This window comes from Oncorhynchus mykiss, chromosome 19, assembly GCF_013265735.2.
Source record: "Oncorhynchus mykiss isolate Arlee chromosome 19, USDA_OmykA_1.1, whole genome shotgun sequence".
NCBI classification, from domain to species: Eukaryota; Metazoa; Chordata; class Actinopteri; order Salmoniformes; family Salmonidae; genus Oncorhynchus; species Oncorhynchus mykiss.
Window position 1 is genome coordinate 16,372,681 of NC_048583.1, and position 20,158 is coordinate 16,392,838.

At 41.4% G+C, this 20,158-nt stretch overlaps 2 protein-coding genes across 10 annotated transcripts in view; one reads left to right on the forward strand and one right to left on the reverse strand.

Annotated features, from left to right (window-relative positions):
- LOC110498467 (zinc finger protein with KRAB and SCAN domains 8) overlaps positions 1 to 16,522 on the forward strand; it is a 138,571-nt gene extending 122,049 nt beyond the window's left edge. For 3 of the 8 annotated variants that reach the window (XM_036953736.1, XM_036953738.1, XM_036953737.1), the window contains exons 4-7: positions 6,989 to 7,162; positions 9,348 to 9,509; positions 9,832 to 9,943; positions 15,181 to 16,522. In XM_036953736.1, the coding sequence (XP_036809631.1) occupies positions 6,989 to 7,162; positions 9,348 to 9,509; positions 9,832 to 9,943; positions 15,181 to 16,139 (1,407 nt within the window). In that variant the 3' untranslated portion in view covers positions 16,140 to 16,522. Of the gene's footprint in view, positions 1 to 207; positions 313 to 397; positions 611 to 667; positions 891 to 1,576; positions 2,534 to 2,932; positions 3,064 to 6,988; positions 7,163 to 9,347; positions 9,510 to 9,831; positions 9,944 to 15,180 lie in introns of those variants that run through there. The other 5 variants (XM_036953741.1, XM_036953742.1, XM_036953743.1 and 2 more) reach the window with 5 other exon arrangements.
- Positions 1 to 20,158, reverse strand: part of LOC110498461 (zinc finger and SCAN domain-containing protein 2) — a 771,911-nt gene that overhangs the window by 703,524 nt on the left and 48,229 nt on the right. The gene's annotated exons all lie outside the window — the stretch shown is intronic.

Consider the following 20,158-nt stretch of genomic DNA (forward strand, 5'->3'; position numbering starts at 1 on the left):
ACAAAAAAATACAGTTTTATATCTTTATGTTTGAAGCCTGAAATGTGGCAAAAGGTCGCAAAGTTCAAGGGGGCCGAATACTTTCGCAAGGCACTGTATATAGCCTCTCCCTGATAACAAAAAATCAATATATGAAAGACCTTAATAAACAACTTGAAGCAACCACATATTTAGCCATGGAACAGGTTCTGATTGGCCAGTGAGGGCCTTGATGTGTAATGTAATAAGCACTACCATATTTCAAAGAACAGCGCGGGGAACCAAGGAAGTGACGTAGCCGAGAGTACGCATCCAGAGTGAGCTATCGACAAGGTGATGGTGGTTGGAAGAGCGCGCTTGTTTGAAATAGAAAAGCGTTGCGGTAGCTTTTGATAAAGAATAACATCAAGACGAAGCAGCTGCTTTATAAGTGGGATCCCGAGGGGTTCGTGCTGATTGTACGGAGATTGTGACAGCCGGTTAAATGGCGTCCCTTGAGAGAAAGCAAGAACAAGATGTATGTCAGGTGAAGTGCAGTATTATCAGAAGGAGACGTATACTTGGAATACGGAGGAGGAATGGAGGGGAAAATAGTGGCAGAGGAGGTCTAAGAGAGAGAGGGAAGAAGTCGGTGAGCTTGAGTCGGTTAAAAATGGCGAAAAAATTGTGGTTTGTTAAAAAAGAGATGGTTTGTTAAAGAAGAATTGTAGAAAGTGTAAGCAGAGAGCTGAAGACAGGAGGAGAAATGGAAGTGAATGAGGTCAAAGTATCAGAGGTGGTAGGTGTGGTGAAGTTCTCGGACCCAGAGGCTTGCACCGAGGGTCCGAATAAAGATGGGTCTGTGCCAGTAGGAGTGAAGTTTTAAAAAAAGTGGACCCTTGCCTTTTGGCTGATCCATTTGTGGTTTCAGGGTGGGTGAAAACAGAGTTGGGTGCTGTGGAATCAGTGAGGGTAACCAGAAGTTGTCTTGTGATAATTGTTTGTGTTACTGCTGGTCAAAGGGAGAAGGCGCTCGCCGTTAAACGAATGGGGGCAAGAAATGTGAATTGTTTCGCTACCCAAGAAAAGGGCACCATTGAAAGGAGTGATCACCGGGGTAGCAGTAAATGTAAAAGTTGACCAACTTAAGGGGAAGATTCCAGGTGTTTGTGATGCTTGTCGTTTGGTGCGACACAGACAGGGTGGCGAGAGTGGTGAAACAGAAGAGTCATCGTCTGTTCTTTAAAAATTGTATGTTGAGTCTTTGCCAGACAAAGTGATGTTACATTAAGATGTTACAGGTGTCAAGCTTATGGGCATGTGGCAGCAGTGTGTAGGAGGGAGGTTCCTAGGTGTGAGAAGTGTGCAGAAGGGCATGAGACAAAGGAATGTGTAGCATTGGGAAAAGTAGTGGTATGTGTGAATTGTAGGGATGCCTTTGGGGCTGGAGATGAGAAATCTCCCGTGCAAGAGACTCAGGTTGAGGTTTCCAGGGTTAGAGTAGTGCAAAAGTTGTCTCATGCTGAGGCAATGAAGAAAGTAGAGGAAGATGGGTCAAGGGGGAGGGATCCTGAGAGGAGTGGCGTAAGTAGTAGAACTGTACCAGTACAGAGGGTTAGGCCAATTAGGGATATATGTTTCAGTAAGATTGGATTTTTTTGCATGTATAACAATGGTTATCAACTGTACTGCAGGGATGGAACGTAAGCCGCAGAAAATTGAGGTTTTGGTGGCAGCTGCAGAGAGGTATTTGGGTGTGCGAGACTTGACATCAGAAGAGTTACAGGGTGTGTTAAGTGAAGTCCCATCATTTCCGGTTGTTGGCATGAGGTAGGACTAAATATATTTAAATAGGGGAGTAGGGTGGTGTTATATTTATTACATTTTTTGGTGAGTGAAAGGGTATTTATACATTTTTTTTCAAGCAAAGTATAAGTGATTTGTACTCCAGTCTAGTAGGTGGCGGTAATGCAACATATTTGGATGCCAAACGCCGTTAAACCTCATCGAATAAGAACAGCGCGCATACGCTTTTCATTTAGGCACACCCTTTGCGCTACGACGCTAACCAATAACATTTATCTTCACTGTAAACGGAAGTGAACAGTGACCAAGAACAATTTCCACGTTAGCGTTTTTATTGTTGTTATTTAGACGTTTATTAACGCCATGGAGCACAAAATATTATTATTTTAACTACACAGCATCACATACTTACGCCATGTAGTCTTTAATTCGCGTTGGAGACAGGACTTGGTTGATAGACGTTATAGGTAACGCTAGCTGCTAACAATGGCTAACTGTATGGTTTTTCACACGCAAATAGCCTCCATCATGGAGGTGCTAGCGAATGCAGCCGTGGCAGAGATCTGTAAACTTGTAGATGACGACTATGCAGTGTTTCGTTTGGAAATTTCTGAAAGCCAGAAACAGAACAGGGCATTGCGCAGGAAATTACAGCTACAGGAACTGAAGGTGGCACGGGAGCGCGCCGACAGGACAATGCGAGAGCGCGTCCTCGCTAGTCGTCCCAGTAGTGGCAAGATCCTCGACCAATACAGAGGAATGGCAAGAGGTACTTTTTGCAGAAGGCGGAGGCTGCGCGGCCTGTTGTCGTCATATATACAGTAGCTCATTGCCCGTTCCCCTCTGTGTCCAGATGTGTTACCCAGAATTAGGTCTTGGTCATGTGTAGGATAGTATGCAATAGTAAACTTAGCTATCTTGCGCAAAGACACAATTTCATATTCTAACCAGGTCTTGATTTACTGTATTTCCTATTTACTCAATGAAAACAATGTGATGCATGGAATATAATACATCAATCAATAAATAGAATATCAAGCAGTTATGAGAAGTGATACCTTATATTCTTGCCAATTCTAGACAGTGTCAACTGTCAATAGTGGGAATATACTGTTGAGCATAGACAGTCGCTAATCAAACCACCTCATCTCCTCAATCACTCTTTCAGGTGGCGGGCATCTCACTGGAGGCCAAATAAATGTTGTGAAGCCAGTGGGACCCAATGCATGGCGAGATGACCAACCAATCACGGTTGATGAGGGGAGTGGAACCTCAACCCAGCACGTTATCATGATAGAGGTTAGTGTAATAGTGTTGCATTAAAAATTACAGTTGTTTTGTAAATCAAATGTGGCCCGTTTGTATCAGAAAGGCTCCCCTCAGCTATTCACTTCAGATATCACATTGTTAACATTGTTATCCATGGTCCCTCGTTTTGTAGGTTACGAATTTGCTTAAAATTTACATTGATATATATATATATATATCAAATGTATGTGTATCTGAGGTAATTTACTTACCCTATGCCGGTTTTCAACGTATTTGACGACCAAGAAGAAGCACAAAGCCGAAAAATTGAATGTTTATCATTTTCTTAATGTACTGGCTGGCAATGTTCAGTAAAATTGCTCCAGCGTAATCTAATACAAAACACATCAAATGGACTGTAATTGAAAGGTTTTATTGTCCTGTAAGTCCTCAACTTGAGCAGCCACGCTAACAAGGCTGCTGAGTTGTAGTTCAAATGAGACTTTAATAACTTTTGCGATGTGTCTTACTACTTACAGCCTGAATTGACAATGTATTACATTTAGATTTTGATCTCTACACAATACCCCATAATGTCAAAGTGGAATTTTGTTTGTAGAACATTTTAGTAATTAATACAAAATTAAAAGCTGAAATGTATTGAGTAAAGTTTTTGTTATGGCAAGCTTAAATAAGTTCAGGAGTACAAATGTGCTTAACAAGTTGCGTGGACATATTCCGTGTTCAATAATAGAGGTTAACATGGTTTTTGAATAACTAGCCCATTTCTGTTTCCCACACATAAAATTATCTTTAAGGTCCCTCAATCGAGCAGTGATTATCAAGCACATATTCAACCACAAAGACCAGGGAGGTTTTTCCATGCCTCGCAAAGAAGGGCACCTTTGAGCATGGTGAAGTAATTAATTAGGCTTTAGATGGTGTATCAATGCACCCAGTCACTGCAAAGATACAGACAACCTTCCTAACTCCGTTGCCTGAGAGGAAGGAAACTGGTCAGGGATTTCACCATCAGGCCAATTGTGATTTTTAAAACAGTTAAGAGTTTAATGGGTGTGAAAGGAGAAATCTGGGGATGAATCAACAACATTGTAGTTACTCCACAATACTAACGTAAATGACAGAGTTAAAAGAAGGAAGCCTGTACAGAATACAAATATAACAAAACATGCATCCTGTTTGCACAGTGCCTTCGGAAAGTATTCAGACCTCTTGACTTTTTCCACATACTGTTAGGTTACATCTTTATTCAAAAATTAATTAAATTGTCCCCCCCCCCATCAATCTACACACAATACCCCATAATTACAAAGCAGAAACAGGATTTTAGCAATTTTTGCTAATTTATGTATATTTTTTAAACTGATCACATTTACTTAAGAATTGAGACCCTTTACTCAGTACTTTGAAGCACCTTTGGCAGTGATTACAGCCTTGAGTCTTCTTGGCTATGACGCTACAAGCTGTAGTGGAAAATGTCAAGGTGTCTATATACTTTCCGAAGGCACTGTATATCTGCAAAGAAATTAACTTTATGTCCTGAATACAAAGCGTTATGTTTGGGGCAAACACTACACATCACTGAGTGTCGTTCTTCATATTTCCAAGCATGGTGTTGGCTGCATCATGATATGGGTATGCTAGTCATCGGCAAGGACTAGGGAGTTTTTTTAGGATAAAAAGTAGCGGTATAGAGCTAAGCACAGGCAAAATCCTAGTGGAAAACCTGGTTCAGTCTGCTTTCCAATAGACAATGGAAGACAAATTCAGCTTTCAGCAGGACATTAATAACTTAAAACACATATACATTGGAAATATACATTGGAGTTGCTTTGCAAGATTACATTGAATGTTCTTGAGTGGCCTAGTCACAGTTTTGACTTAAATCATCTTGAAAATCTATGGCAATACTTCAAAATGGCTGTCTAACAATGATCAACAACCAACTTGACAGCTTGAAGAATTTAAAAAAGATTAATGTGCAAATATTATACAGTACAATCGAGCTGTGCAAGGCTCTTATACTTACCTAGAAAGACTCACAGCTGTAACCGCTGCCAAAGGGGATTCTAACATGTTTTGACTCATGGGTGTGAATACCTATGCAAATTAGATATTTCTGTATTTCATTTTCAATAAATTTGCTAACATTTCTAAAAATGTGTTTTCACTTTGTCATCATGTTGTATTGTGTAAAGATGGGTGAGGAAAAACAATCAATTTAATACATTTGAATTCAGGCTGTAACAACAACGTGGAATAAATGAAGAGGTATACATACAGTGGGGCAAAAAAGTATTTAGTCAGCCACCAATTGTGCAAGTTCTCCCACTTAAAAAGATGAGAGAGGCCTGTAATTATCATCTTAGGTACACTTCAACTATGACAGACAAAATGAGAAAGAAAATCCAGAAAATCCCATTGTAGGGTTTTTAATGAATTTATTTGCAAATTATGGTGGAAAATAAGTATTTGGTCAATAACAAAAGTTTATCTCAATACTTTGTTATATACCCTTTGTTGGCAATGACAGAGGTCAAATGTTTTCTGTAAGTCTTCACAAGGTTTTCACACACTGTTGCTGGTATTTTGGCCCATTCCTCCATGCAGATCTCCTCTAGAGCAGTGATGTTTTGGAGCTGTTGCTGGGCAACACAGACTTTCAACTCCCTCCAAAGATTTTCTATAGGATTGAGATCTGGAGACTGGCTAGGCCGCTCCAGGACCTTGAAATGCTTTTTACGAAGCCACTCCTTCGTTGCCCGGGCGGTGTGTTTGGGATCATTGTCATACTGAAAGACCCAGCCATGTTTCATCTTCAATGCCCTTGCTGATTGAAGGAGGTTTTCACTCAAAATCTCACGATACATGGCCCCATTCATTCTTTCCTTTACACGGATCAGTCGTCCTGGTCCCTTTGCAGAAAAACAGCCCCAAAGCATGATTTTTCCACCCCCATGCTTCACAGTAGGTATGGTGTTCTTTGGATGCAACTCAGCATTCTCTGTCCTCCAAACACGACGAGTTGAGTTTTTACCAAAAAGTTATATTTTTGGTTTCATCTGACCATATGACATTCTTCCAATCTTCTTCTGGATCATCCAAATGCTCTCTAGCAAACTTCAGACGGGCCTGGACATGTACTGGCAGGGGGACACGTCTGGCACTGCAGGATTTGAGTCCCTGGCGGCGTAGTGTGTTACTGATGGTAGGCTTTGTTACTTTGTTCCCAGCTCTCTGCAGGTCATTCACTAGGTCCCCCTGTGTGGTTCTGGGATTTTTGCTCACCGTTCTTGTGATCATTTTGACCCCACGGGGTGAGATCTTGCATGGAGCCCCAGGTCGAGGGAGAGTATCAGTGGTCTTGTATGTCTTCCATTTCCTAATAATTGCTCCCACGGTTGATTTCTTCAAATCAAGCTGCTTACCTATTGCAGATTGTCTTCCCAGTCTGGTGCAGGTCTACAATTTTGTTTCTGGTGTCCTTTGACAGCTCTTTGGTCTTGGTCATAGTGGAGTTTGGAGTGTGACTGTTTGAGGTTGTGGACAGGTGTCTTTTATACTGATAACAAGTTCAAACAGGTGCCATTAATACAGGTAACGAGTGGAGGACAGAGGAGCCTCTTAAAGAAGAAGTTACAGTTCTGTGAGAGCCAGAAATCTTGCTTGTTTGTAGGTGACCACATACATATTTTCCACCATAATTTGCAAATAAATTCATTAAAAATCCTACAATGTGATTTTCTGGATTTTTTTCTTCTCATTTTGTCTGTCATAGTTGAAGTGTACCTATGATGAACATCACAGGCCTCTCATCTTTTTAAGTGGGAGAACTTGCAACATTTTTGGCTGGCTAAATACTTTTTTGCCCCACACTATCTTATTTGACCACGTTCTCATGAATTTGATGATATAAGCGTGAAGCCCATTAAAAAACACATACTTCTTGTGTCAGGATGCAGATGCTGCAGGTCCTGGGGTCAAGCTGGAGAGGTCTGAAGGAGAGGAGGACCCGCGGCACAGCAGAGACATCCAGACTGGAGCAGCGGCTGGAGTGGCGCCCCCTGTAGCCATGGAGGACACCACCACTGCCCCAGCGCAGCCCAGGACCCGATGCAGCATCACGGAGGTCAGTGGAACGCTGAACGCCGGCCTCAAGTCAGAGACAGACACCGAGACTTTAATGGGGCTCGGGCAACTGGGCTGTCCTCCTGCTCCCCGCTCAGAGTATTTACTTTATGGTAGCCCAAGGACGGTTCTATCCCATCAGGACACAGGTGATGCGTTACAGGCTGGCAATGATCCGTCCTGTTCATATGCGACAGAGATGATACCTGGTGACATGCCTGTGGGCTTAGATACACAGACTAATCCAATGAGAGGGGAAATGGACCGGTACAGTGGTAGTGTCTACTCTGAAGGGTCCCTAGATAAGAAAGGGGAGGTTATAGTCATAGATGAGGTGACTGTAAAAGTGGAGGGTGGTGCACCTCTGACATGGAATGCAGACGAGACTCATTTAAGAGAAGGACACTCGCAAGGCAACACCAGTGACTTCTTAGACTATAGTGAAAGCATAGAAAAAAATCTAAATGTCGTGACCCACTCCCCTTTACTCACTTTCAGGGATTGCGACCCAGTGTCCACGTCGATGGCACCTTCCGATTCACACGGTCGCGTCCTTTTTGATCAGGCATTGAACTCAAACAAAAGGGCTAGAGCTCAGGCTCAGGGAGGGGGCACCACAAATAGTAAAGAGAAACGGTTCCTCTGCATGTTCTGTAACAAAGGCTTCAGCTGCCCCCAGAAGGTGGAGATTCACCAGAGGGTCCACACGGGGGAGAAACCCTTCAGCTGTACCCAGTGTCACATGCGCTTCGCCCAGGCTTGCACCCTGAAGAGGCACCAAAGGGTCCACACGGGGGAAAAACCCTACAGCTGTACCCAGTGTCACATGCGCTTCGCCCAGGCTGGTAACCTGAAGATGCACCTGAAGGTCCACACAGGAGAAAGGTCTTCTGACATGTAGATCAAATCCTGCATTAAAGACAAAGGTTAATTGTCATTGTTGTCAGCATAAAAGATCCACAGATACATTTGGAATACCGAGAGTAACAGATTTCAGTGTTGAATATTCCTGGGTAGAATATTGCATCCAGACATTGTGTGATATTTTAGTCTAAAAATCTGTTACCATATTGTGTTTGTACTTTGTAAGCTATATGATGGTCACGAATGCCTATTTCATTACTTCCATTGAAAAGAAAATGAATGCAATTCGTCAAGTTCATGCAGATTTTTTTGTTGAGACGTGTATGTGTTGTTTTCATATGGTGTATTTAACACTTGTTTGTTTAATAAACACAAAATGGGACTTTTCATTCTAACACTTTCATTGAGACTCTCTTCAGTATACATCACATCTGATCTCACCCTATTCTGCATAAACCCAACAGCACTTTATAACCAATATACTCTTACTAAATACACCTAAAGCTTGCCTCATAATATGAAGTAAAATGTTAATGTTTCAAACAGCATAATGCCTCCAGCTCACATTGCATGTGGTATGTGATGCGCTGAGTGGCGAATGGGAAGCTCGCTTCAATTACCAGTTGAGATTTTAAAACAGTAGCTCTTTTTAATAGTGAATTCAAAACTGTTTTAACACGCTCATGTGCGGTGCACTTTTGATGACTTGGGTTGTCCCGCTAATTGCATTATGGAACGACAATTTGCACACTGCCTTGTTTACATTGCTGTGCTTATAATATGAAGAAATAATAGTTTATCCACATTTTAAGGTAAACGTTCTGATCTTTTGTATCGGCCTCATTGCGATTGAATTTTTTTCTTATGTAGCCTAGGCCTACTGGTTGTATGAATTTGGGATCTTTCGTCCCACAACTGTCCCAGAGTCTGTTTGGAATAGGCTATTTCTTTCTCGCATAGAACGACAAGCTGACCAATATAACAGGTACACTTTTCTACTGTGGGGTGTAGTCTTGACATAGGCTAGTGATTCTGCTGTTGGTTACTCATCTTGTTGGCTGAAAGAAAAGTACATGTGGACAGTTATTCTAACATCTTCAAAGTGCGCATCGGAATTCGGTAAGAAGGACGTTCTATTGAGATGAATTACCATAGTCTAAATGTGATTTCTGTCATTCTGAGCACTGTGGGTGGACGGCCTAATCAGGTTACGCACCCAATGCATATGGGTCTGGTACATTTCTCAAATGTCACATAAATGAAAATGCTTCCAGAAATGTCCTGTGTGTATGTAACCTGAGGGTATCACCTGTCTCTTCCAGGAGGAGGGTCCAGAGATGGTGCTGGTGAAGGAGGAGGGGTGTGAGGAGAGTCTGGGGAACCCTGAGGGAACCATGGTCATGGAGGACAACCAGACTACACCCTCTCCTGAACCCACGGAGGAATCAGCTGAGCAGCACAGGACCACTTACAGTCTCACTGAGGTGAGCCCAATGTAAACTAGAGTCTGAATGGTATTAGGTCAGGGCCTGAATCCACAAAGCTTCTCAGTGTGAGTGCTAATCTGCATCAGTTTTGCCTTTTGGATCATAATGAATAAGATTATATGTACAGATCCTAGATCAGCACTTTTTGTCTTAAGTGTGGGACCATGTATTTTGAATTATCAAATCATTAAAGACTGTCAAGTAATCAAATCAACTAACATTTTTGCATAGTACTCATAGCAATCCCTCATTTCCCAATCAGAAGATGCTCATATCAGATTTCTTGATCCAACACAATGTTTTTCTGTACCTCTTACAGTCAGTAGACATGGAGGATGGGAAGCCTGATCTGATGCTGGTCAAAGAGGAGACAACAGAAGATGGACCAGAGAGCACTGACCTGCTGAGTGGACTAAAGATGGGGGAGCAAGGTAAGGGAGAAATACATATTTTATTCATTTTTTTTATTTTACCTTTATTTAACTGGGCAAGTCAGTTAAGAACAAATTCTTATTTTCAATGACGGCCTAGGAACAGTGGGTTAACTGCCTGTTCAGGGGCATACGGTAATAGCTCTTCAATGGGAATAGTGATGCTTCTGGCTATTAGGTCGTTCCACCAATTAGGTGGCTTTTGAGTAGTGTAACTTGGTGTAAAAAATAATGAGCACATATTCAATTAAATAAAAAACATTTTGTCCCCATCTCAAGAGGTTAACCCTTGTGTAGTCTTAACATTCTGTATACTCCCCTTGTCCTAAGGGTAAAAAATGACCCCCCCTTCACTAAACCCCTAAAATAAAGCATCTTAATTGAATTTTAAACCCCAAATCTATTTTGCATGAAGAAACAACCTGTCATTCATCACAAACTTTGTGAATATCTGGGTTATCCCTGTTGACAATGCAGAAAGACTGCATTTAATCAGTGGACACCACTCGTTTTTATTACAACACACCTGTCATACTTGTTTTCTTTACTAAAGTAGAGGTTTATTATTATTATTGCTAAAGGTACTGCATAGGTGTAAACATACATTTTTCAGCAAGAGATAGCACTTGTATAGCCTAAGAAAGTAGCAGAAATGTGCAGAAAGTAGTTTTGAATGCATTTTATTGAAGGGAAACAACACGTCTTGAACCTTTTTGGCAACATAGTGATATATTCTTATTTACTGTACAATGAGGAATTCAGCTACAAAATACTAGCCTTCTCCCATTTTTTTACTATTGCCCCCACCCACAAGGTGTATAAACAACAACAATAAATAAGAATAAAATAAGATAATAGATACAAAAACGTGAAGAACATAAATCAATCAACTCTAATTATCACAGTATGCAAGTGTGTGTGCATGGACTTTGCAGATGTATTTCTCACATGTGCAGCACATAGTATTTGTTTTACAGTCCTTTGGGGCAGAATTGGCATCTCCTCCTCTTGCCTGCCCCAGCTGCAGCCTCAGGTGGATCAGGACAAGATTCAGACCCCTGAACAGCTTTCACAAGCGCTGCAGAGGCTGCTGTGTGGGGACGCGCTCCCTTCTTTGAATGTGTGGAGTTACAAGTGCCTTTTCCAGCTGCTCCCTCCTCTTGTTCTGCTTATTAGGCATCCAGATAGGGTTGATCTTGCTCCATATCACGAAGGCATTGTATGAGGACACATCAATGATATTATGGAAGATGACCAGGAGTCAGCGGGCAGTCATACTCCTGCAGCTTTAAGTTCTAATCACCTTGTCCAGGTTGTCCACGCCTCCTTTGTGGGGGTTGTAGTCCAGGATGATGGCTGGTTCCTGTCCTCACGATTACTGATCTCAGCTGTTTTGTGCAGTGTGCTCAGGAGTGCCACATTCTTGTTCCTCTTTGGGAGATAAGAAACTAGAGTGGTGATGGGGGTGAAGGCAAACTTTGACGAGAAGGCCTCTCTCCCCCTTGTTGTGAGGATTGCAGGGGTGGAGCTCAGGCTTGTTCTTTCTAACTGTGCCAACCATGGTGATCTTCCTCTTCAGGAGCTGCTGGCTGAGTTCAATCAGTAGCACACATAATCTCAATTTCTCATTGTGTGTGTCTTTGTGATTTTTCTGGTGTGTAAATGGTTTTATAACTTGCCAGGTCAAAAATGATCCTAAGACAATCTTTGTACCCTAGTGGTGTACAGCTTTCATGGAAATATGAACAAAGGCGATGTTTCACTTTTTCTAATGTTGGGGTCACTCTAGGAAAAGTAATACAATTTCAAGTTGGTTTTCTCTGCAATTAAGACAAGGGTTAAATAAAATAAAAAAGGCTATTAAGTGCCAAATAAAGTAACAGGGTTGATAAATTCATCTTAAAACAGCCATGAATCCCCTTGTGACAGGGAATGGTTGCCTAAAATCAGACGGTTACCATGGTTACTCCATGGATATACGTCTTAAAGAAATAGTCTCTACAAGGCAGAATGTTGAATCAAATTATATTTACACTTACTTTACCGGTTGTTCATGCTGCTGGTCCTTTTGGGAGTAGGAGGTGGAGATAAGGTATCCAAAAGGATGTGTTGTTTACCCAACTTTTTGTGGTGCCGGTAGGTTCTCTCGCTTGTATTTTCAATCAGTTAACACATTGCACGTGATGCACAATATGTAGACAATAGCCGAATGTAACCGAATGTAGTCGACCGAAGCATGTTTTATCGCAATCAGCTGGTAGTGTTTGCCGTTAGGTTAGGCTCGGGCACGTTGTGCAAGTGTTTGTCACCTGCAAATTGCATCAGTATTGAAAATAAAAAACGGAAATACAAACAATATACATTCCTACCTGCAAAAGGACCAACCACACAGACAACCGGTAAAGTATAATTTTATTCAGCTTTATGGCTTGTAGAGGTCTTGAGAGGAAACTTTCCTGATCCAAATGCTCATTTCTGCCCGACGTGGTTCTTCAACCTAGGGGAATGGACGCTTGTTGTGTACAGCAGGAAGGGGAAATTAAATGCAAGCTTAAAAAAAAAAAAAACTGTCTAGAAATGTTTTGTCTATCTATAGGTGTTAGGAGAAATATACATTCTCATGGTTCATAAGCTGAACTTCAATTAGAATTCTCGGTCTGTGACCCAGAAGTTGTAAGGTTCTGGTTGAAATGAAACAGATAGAGACCAGTCCACAATAGTCAGTTACGTTTATTCTCGAGAGCTCTGGTCATAATCCCATGTACATTTGTTTATATATCACACATAGCGTCCTAAATGTCCCTCCTCCTCTCTGACAATGACAAAGCTGCTTTTCAATTCCATTCCAACACATACATATTGCTTATCATATGCTACCACATGTTACACAATCTACTGCAAGCCCAACGGTTTCTCCCCTCCCTGGATGGAGACGAGACATCTTTCCTGTTGTTAGTTTCCCTGTGGTCACAAGTTGTCTGTCCACAAGTTGTCTGTTAACACTTCTTCTTTGGCTATGTACAAACATTCTTCATCAGACAGGATAGAATTCAATTAGTTACAGTTCTACGTTAAATGTATACATCATTTAGTCATTATTCATAAAAATCCCATAACAATAGGTAACAGGGTTTACATGTTATGCTCGACCCGCTCAGAGTATAAAGAGAATAACCAGCTCAACTGATTTTACACTAGGATTTCACGACGAGATGTTCAATGTCTTTTGAAAATAATATTTATTTACATTAAAATTAAGGTAAAAATCACATGAAACAAATAATCTTCAGTAAATACTTTGTCAAAGCAAAACAATAACTAGGGCTTAATGAGGGTGAAAACTCATAGAAATGTGGGTTAAAATGTACAAAGGGAAATGTCAAAATGCTGAATTTTGACACAGGCTATAAATGTATTTATTCATATAAGCAAATCTGATTTTTTTTGTGCTCTATATTAAAGGGCACTTTAATATTAGTGAATAATTTCTATCTAAAAGATCAATGAGATGCATTTTTTTTTTAATTACTGTGTGATGACCCTTATTCTTTCTTTTAAAAAAAATTCATTCCATAAGATGAAATTAATAAAATTTACACTACCGGTGAAAAGTTTTTGAACACTTCGGCGGCAGGGTAAAGGTAAATTAAAAATAAAAATTCCAGGGTGTTTCTTTATTTTTACTATTTTCTACATTGTAGAATAGTGAAGACATCAAAACTATGAAATAACACATATGGAGTCATGTAGCAACCAAAAAATCTAAATATATTTTATATTTGAGATTATTCAAATAGCTACCCTTTTCCTTGATGACCGCTTTGCACACTCTTGGAATTCTCTCAACCAGCTTCATGAGGTAGTCACCTGGAATGCATTTCAATTAACAGGTGTGCCTTGTTAAAAGTTAATTTGTGGAATTTCTTTCCTTAATGTGTTTGAGCCAATCATTTGTGTTGTGACAAGGTAGGGGGGGTATACAGCAGATAGCCCTATTTGGTTAAAGACCAAGTCCATATTATGGCACGAACAGCTCAAATAAGCAAAGAGAAACGACAGTCCAACATTACTTTAAGACAAAGGTCAGTCAATGCGAAAAATTTCAAGAACTTTTAAAGTTTCTTCAAGTGCAGTTGCAAAAACCATTGAGCTATGATGAAACTAGCTTTCATGAGGACCGCCACAGGAATAGAAGACCCAGAGTCTCCTCTGCAGCAGAGGATAAGTTCATTAGAGTTATCAGCCTCAGAAATTGCAGCCCAAATAAATGCTTCAGAGTTCAAGTAACAGACACATCTCAACCTCAACTGTTCAGAAGAGACTGCGTGAATCAGGCCTTCATTGTCGAATTGCTGTATAGAAACCTCTACTAAAGGACACCAATAAGAAGAAAAGACTTGCCTGGGCCAAGGAACACGAGCAATGGACATTAGACCGGTGGAAATCTTTGCTTTGGTCTGATAAGTCAAAATGTTTGATTTTTAGTTCCAACCGCTGTATCTTTCTGTGGAACGCAGAGTAGGTGAACGCATGATCTCAGCATGTGTGGTTCTCAGCATGGAGGAGGAGGTGTGATGGTGCTTTGCTGGTGACACTGATTTATTTAGAATTCAAGGCACACTTAACCAGCATGGGTACCAAAGCATTCTGCAGCAATACGCCATCCCATCTGGTTTGCGCTTAGTGGGACTATCATTTGTTTTTCAACAGGACAATGACCCAAAACACACCTCCAGGCTGTATAAGGGTTATTTGACAAAGATGGAAAGTGATTGAGTGCTGCATCAGATGACCTGACCTCTGCAATCACCCACCTCAACCCAATTGAGATGGTTTGGGATGAGTTGTACCGCAGAGTGAAGGAAAAGCAGCCAACAAGTGCTCAGCATATGTGGGAACTCCTTCAAGACTGTTGGAAAAGCATTCCAGGTGAAGCTGGTTGAGGGACTGCCAAGAGTGTGCAATGCTGTCACTAAGGCAAAGGGTGGCTATTTGAAGAATCTCAAATATAAAATATATTTTGATTTGTTAAACACTTCTTTGTTTACTACATGATTCCATATGTGTTATTTCATAGTTTAGATGTCTTCACTATTTTTCTACAATGTAGAAAATAGTTTTAAAAAACACACATTACAATGTATGAACTAGACCAGGTAATTTACTTATTTTTCTTCTCCATATGTAGAGTTTTCTCTGCCATGTTTAGAAGTCTATTTTGTAACCCCTTCCTGCAGGTGATTGGCTGGAGGATAACAGAGGAGACTGGGCGGCCATCTTGGATTCCCAGGCCCAGACGGGTGCAGCCAAGGGCCCGGGGGATGACATCACTGAGCAGGCCAGGACCAGAGATGACATAGTGGAGGTCAGTGGATGGGACAGCATCCTCAACTCTGGCCTGGGGAACAACACTGTTAACCAGAAACAGAGAGTTGAACACAAAACAACTGAACCTAGTCTCCATGACAACAGACTGATTGAGACAAGGGTGAGGCGTAGACTTGGTCTGCGGGGACAGGGAGGTGTCCGTATGCGGCGGGAGAGAACAGACACAGACTCTAGCGATGCTCCATCCTGCTCCTATAGTCGTGATTCAGAGACATTGGTGGCGCCTCAGGTTAACCCCCTAACAGGTGCTGCCTTCAGCCTGCCTTCTATAGGATCTATCAACTGGAACATGGACCCTGCGACAACACAGACACTCCCAGGCCTTCATGCTCCTCACACTCTCCTAATGTTAAACCAGACCTCAGAAAATGCCAGTGCCTCAACACTAAATGGCTACACTAGCCCATTGACAAATGAGAGTAGTAGAGATGGAATCAGTAAAGGTGGCAGCGCCAAAGAGAAGCGATTCCCGTGTTCGTTCTGTGGGAAAGCGTTCAGTTTCCCTAAACAGGTGGAGATCCACCAGAGGATGCACACGGGGGAGAAACCATTCGGCTGCCACCTATGCCGGGCCAATTTCTCTCACTCGTCCAGCCTGAAGAGGCACCAGAGGGTCCACACAGGGGAGAAACCCTACAATTGTCCCCAGTGTGAGAAGAGGTTCTCCCACCAGCACCAGCTGAAGATGCACCTGAAGATCCACACGGGAGAGAGGCCGTTCGCCTGTACACATTGTGGGAAGAGGTTCTCAGAGAGAAGCTACCTGAGGATACACCAGCAGAAAATGCACACGGCCCATGTAATGTAGAACTAGTTTGTTTGTCGTCAATTTAGTTGATTTTGGATGTATAGGGAACTTCAACTGGATGAAGTGAACTGGGGAAAGAATTAGTACGATAAAATGCTTCACTGATTAAGAGTGATAAGTATGTCCCTTTTTAAGTTGATGCTGGTGTTTATAGTGACATGATGATAGTGCCTTAATTCATGTTTACTTGATATAAAGTAGTAAAGATGTGTGTAATGTTGAATTTTATCCAAAGTATTCTAAAATTAATTTCATCAAAGCGAGGGCAAAGTGTTAGCATAGTGAGAACAGTTATTCTACTTGTCACGTATCGTTTTGTGCAATAAAAGTAATGTACTTCAAAGTTGTGAGTGTTGTTGAAATTAAATACAAAATTGACTCTGTGCTGACTTGGTTATTTTTGTATCATTGCAGGGACTGAGTTTCCCTTATCTCAGTCGAACCAAAACATTATACTTAGTTCTTGAATCAACACATATGGAATTTTTTTTAATAAACTCCAATATTGTTGGGTACTTGAATCAGGGTTAGAGATGGGCTTGACATTTTATAATGCCATGTTTCTTATATAAACCTTTATGTATTTCTGTTCAATTTGGGCAATTCCACTTCAAGATGTTACAAAACAAAAAACATTGATTTCAAAGTTGAACAAACACACAACTCTATGCATAAGGACTAATTTGAACAATTTCCACAGAATATTTTACAGAAACAAAACTGTTTGGTAACACAATTTCAGAAGGGCGGACTGACCAAATTTCAACATCCACGGACGTCCGGTTTCGCTTGGTGCTCACTGGGTGAGGATGCTTGTAACAGTAAATGGAAAAAGGGTATGTAGTAGGAGACAGGAGAGGAGAGGGTGGGTTGGTCCAGACTGTTTTCACAGTCTTGCTTTGACCACCAGATGACAGAAAGAATAAACAGTATGCCAGTGGATGGAAGAACAGTAGCAAGAGACCTAACTGCGGTGTGTGACTACTGTGATTTCCAATTGTAGCCAATTTAATTGCAGTTAATCCATTACCATTTTGGAAACACAATTACATGTCCTGTAATTCATAAACTTGATATCAGTAAAAACACGAACTAATGGTAGGTCTACTTTTACTTGTAACTTCTGTGAACTTTCTTTATCCTTCCTCATGAGGGAGAGAAATGAGAAAATATCCAAAAGATATGTGGGGTTTTGCAAATGGAATTACAAGGCAATGTTTCTTAAACGTACAGAAAAAGTTATCCAAAACAAAATATAAGTGTTGAAATTAGTTAGCAGGGGTCTTTACTTCAGCATGATTGTGGTTTGATGCATTTCTAAAACCTGAAGACTTTTTTTCTGGTAGATATTGTTGTCTAAGAACCTCTTTCCATCTGTTTGACCAGAAATCAAGGCCTCTGCCCATTGACATTTTTTATGATGGAAAATGTTTGAAAAATGCATATATGCCTTAATTTAAAAAATATATACTCCCAGCATTCGTTTGACACTCAATTTGACATGCTCTTATGAATGTCACATCAGTGCTCATGGGTCTTTTTACATTGAAATGCCCATTTGTGTATGCAGTCGGCAGTCCGGTGTTGCTGGTGGGAGAGACTGGACCTATGAAGTGTCTGGTCACAAACCCTGACCCCAGATCAGGACGCTGGATCAGGAGCCATTGCTTTTCCTTCCCGAGTCGGAACCAGGACCCAACCGCAAGGGACAGAGACTCCACCACCACACAGAACACAACCAGTGGACAGGTGGACTGAACAACCTCAGTCCTGGTGGTCATCAGAGAGACAGAGGCTCCAGTCAGGGATCCAGTCTGCAGTCCAGACCCTTCTCTTCACAGTCTCAGTGCAGGGATGGAGCAGGGCCTGGAGCTGATAGAGATAGGAACAGGAGGGTCTTTGATAAACACCCACAGTAACCATGATGAACAGAGCAGGTCAACCTGGGCTTCAGCCTTCACAGAGAGTGGTGGGAGACCCCCTCCCCCTCCCCCTGGTGGTAGTCTATCAGCAAGTCTGTCTTCTCCTTCAGGATATATTTTAATGCCTCGTGACTGGGTTCATAGAAACCCTGGGCCTAGACCTGGGTTTAGCCTTCCTCAGTTACCAATACAGACAGGGTCAGGATGGGTGTTCACCACAAGAGGTACATAGCCGATAACACAGTATAGAATCCCAACAACTTCCAAACATTGACTAGAAGTCAAGGAGGGAGCTCAAAGACTAACCACCTGAGTGTGGTGGCTCCTGATTCTATCCCCTCCGGTGTCATTTTGTCACAACGTAGGAGGCTGAGCGTTAGGACGGACGCTGACAAACTCATTCAAGGGTTTTTCTTTATTTTTACTATTTTTCTACATTGTAGAATAATAGTGAAGACATCAACACTATGAAACAACACATATGGAATTGTGTAGTAACCAAAAAAGTATTAAACAAATCAAAATATATTTTATATTTGAGATTCTTCAAAGTAGCCACCCTTTGCCTTGATGACAGCTTTGCACACTTGGCATCCTCTCAACAAGCTTCATGATGTAGCCACCTGGAATGAATTTCAATTAACAGGTGTACCTTGTTAAAAGTTCATTTGTGGAATTTCTTTCCTTCTTAATGCATTTGAGCCAATCATTTGTGTGTGTGTGTGTGTGTGTGTGTGTGTGGGGGGGGAGGGGGGGGGGGGGGGTTGTACAGAAGATAAAGAAAAACCCTTGAATGAGTAGGTGGTACTGTACCTTGATTAGAGATGTATTTGCTTCCCTGAGTCAATGCATGTTATGAACACCTTTGGCAGCAATTACAGCTGAGTCTTCTTGGTTAAGTCTGTAAGAGCTTTGTGCACCTGGATTGTGGAATAGTTGCTCATTATTATTTTGAAAATTCAAGCTCTGTCAAGGTGTTGGTGATCAGATTTTCAAGCAGATTAAAGTCCAATTGTAACTTGCCCACTCAGGAACATTCATAGTCTTCTTGGTAAGCAACTCCAGTGTATATTTGGCCTTGTGTTGTAGGTCATTGTCCTGCTGAAAGGTGCATTCCTCTCCCAGTGTCTGGTATAAAGCAGACTGAAGCAGGTTTTCCTCTATGATTTTAGTGTAAGACGTCATCCACGGCATACTTGTTAACTTGAGCATGCTTAAAGAGATTCAACGTCTGATTTGTTATTGTTACCCATCTACCAATCACTGACCTTCTGTATCAGGCTTTCAAACAGCTCCCTGGTCTTTGTAGTTGAATCTGTACTTGAAATTCAATACTTGACTGAGGGACCTTACAGATGTATGGGCAGAGGAAGGGGTAGTCATTCAGAAATCATGTCAACCCCTATTTCACACAGTAAATCCATGTAACTTATGTGATTTGTAAAGCCAAATTTTACTCCTAATTTTACTCCTAAACTAACTAACTTGCCTTAACAAAAGGGGTGAATACTTATGCAACAACTAACTAATTAATTTGTAAGCATTGGTAAAATGTTATTTTCATTTTGACATTATGGAGTATTTTGTGTAGATTAATGACACAATAAGAAAATTAGCTGTTTTTCAAAGATAATTCGTAAAAATCAAAATAACTTCACAGATCTTCATTGTAAAGGGTTTAAACACTGTTTCCCATGCTTGTTCAATGAACCATAAACAATGAATGCACCTGCGGAACAGTAATTGAGACACTAACAGCTTACAGACGGTAGGCAATTAAGGTCACAGTTGTGAAAACTTAGGACACTAAAGAGACCTTTCTACTGACTGAAAAACACCAAAAGAAAGATGCACAGGGTCCCTGCTCATCTGCGTGAAAGTGCCTTAGGCATGCTGCAAGGAGGCATGAGGACTGCAGATGTTTTTCAGGGCAATAAATTGCAATGTCCGTACTACGGGACGCCTAAGATAGCGCTACAGGGAGACAGGACGGACAGTTGATTGTCCTCGCAGTGGCAGTCCATTATTCCTCCTCCACCAAACTTTACAGTTGGCACTATGCAGTTGGGCAGATAGCGTTCTCCTGGCGTCCGCCAA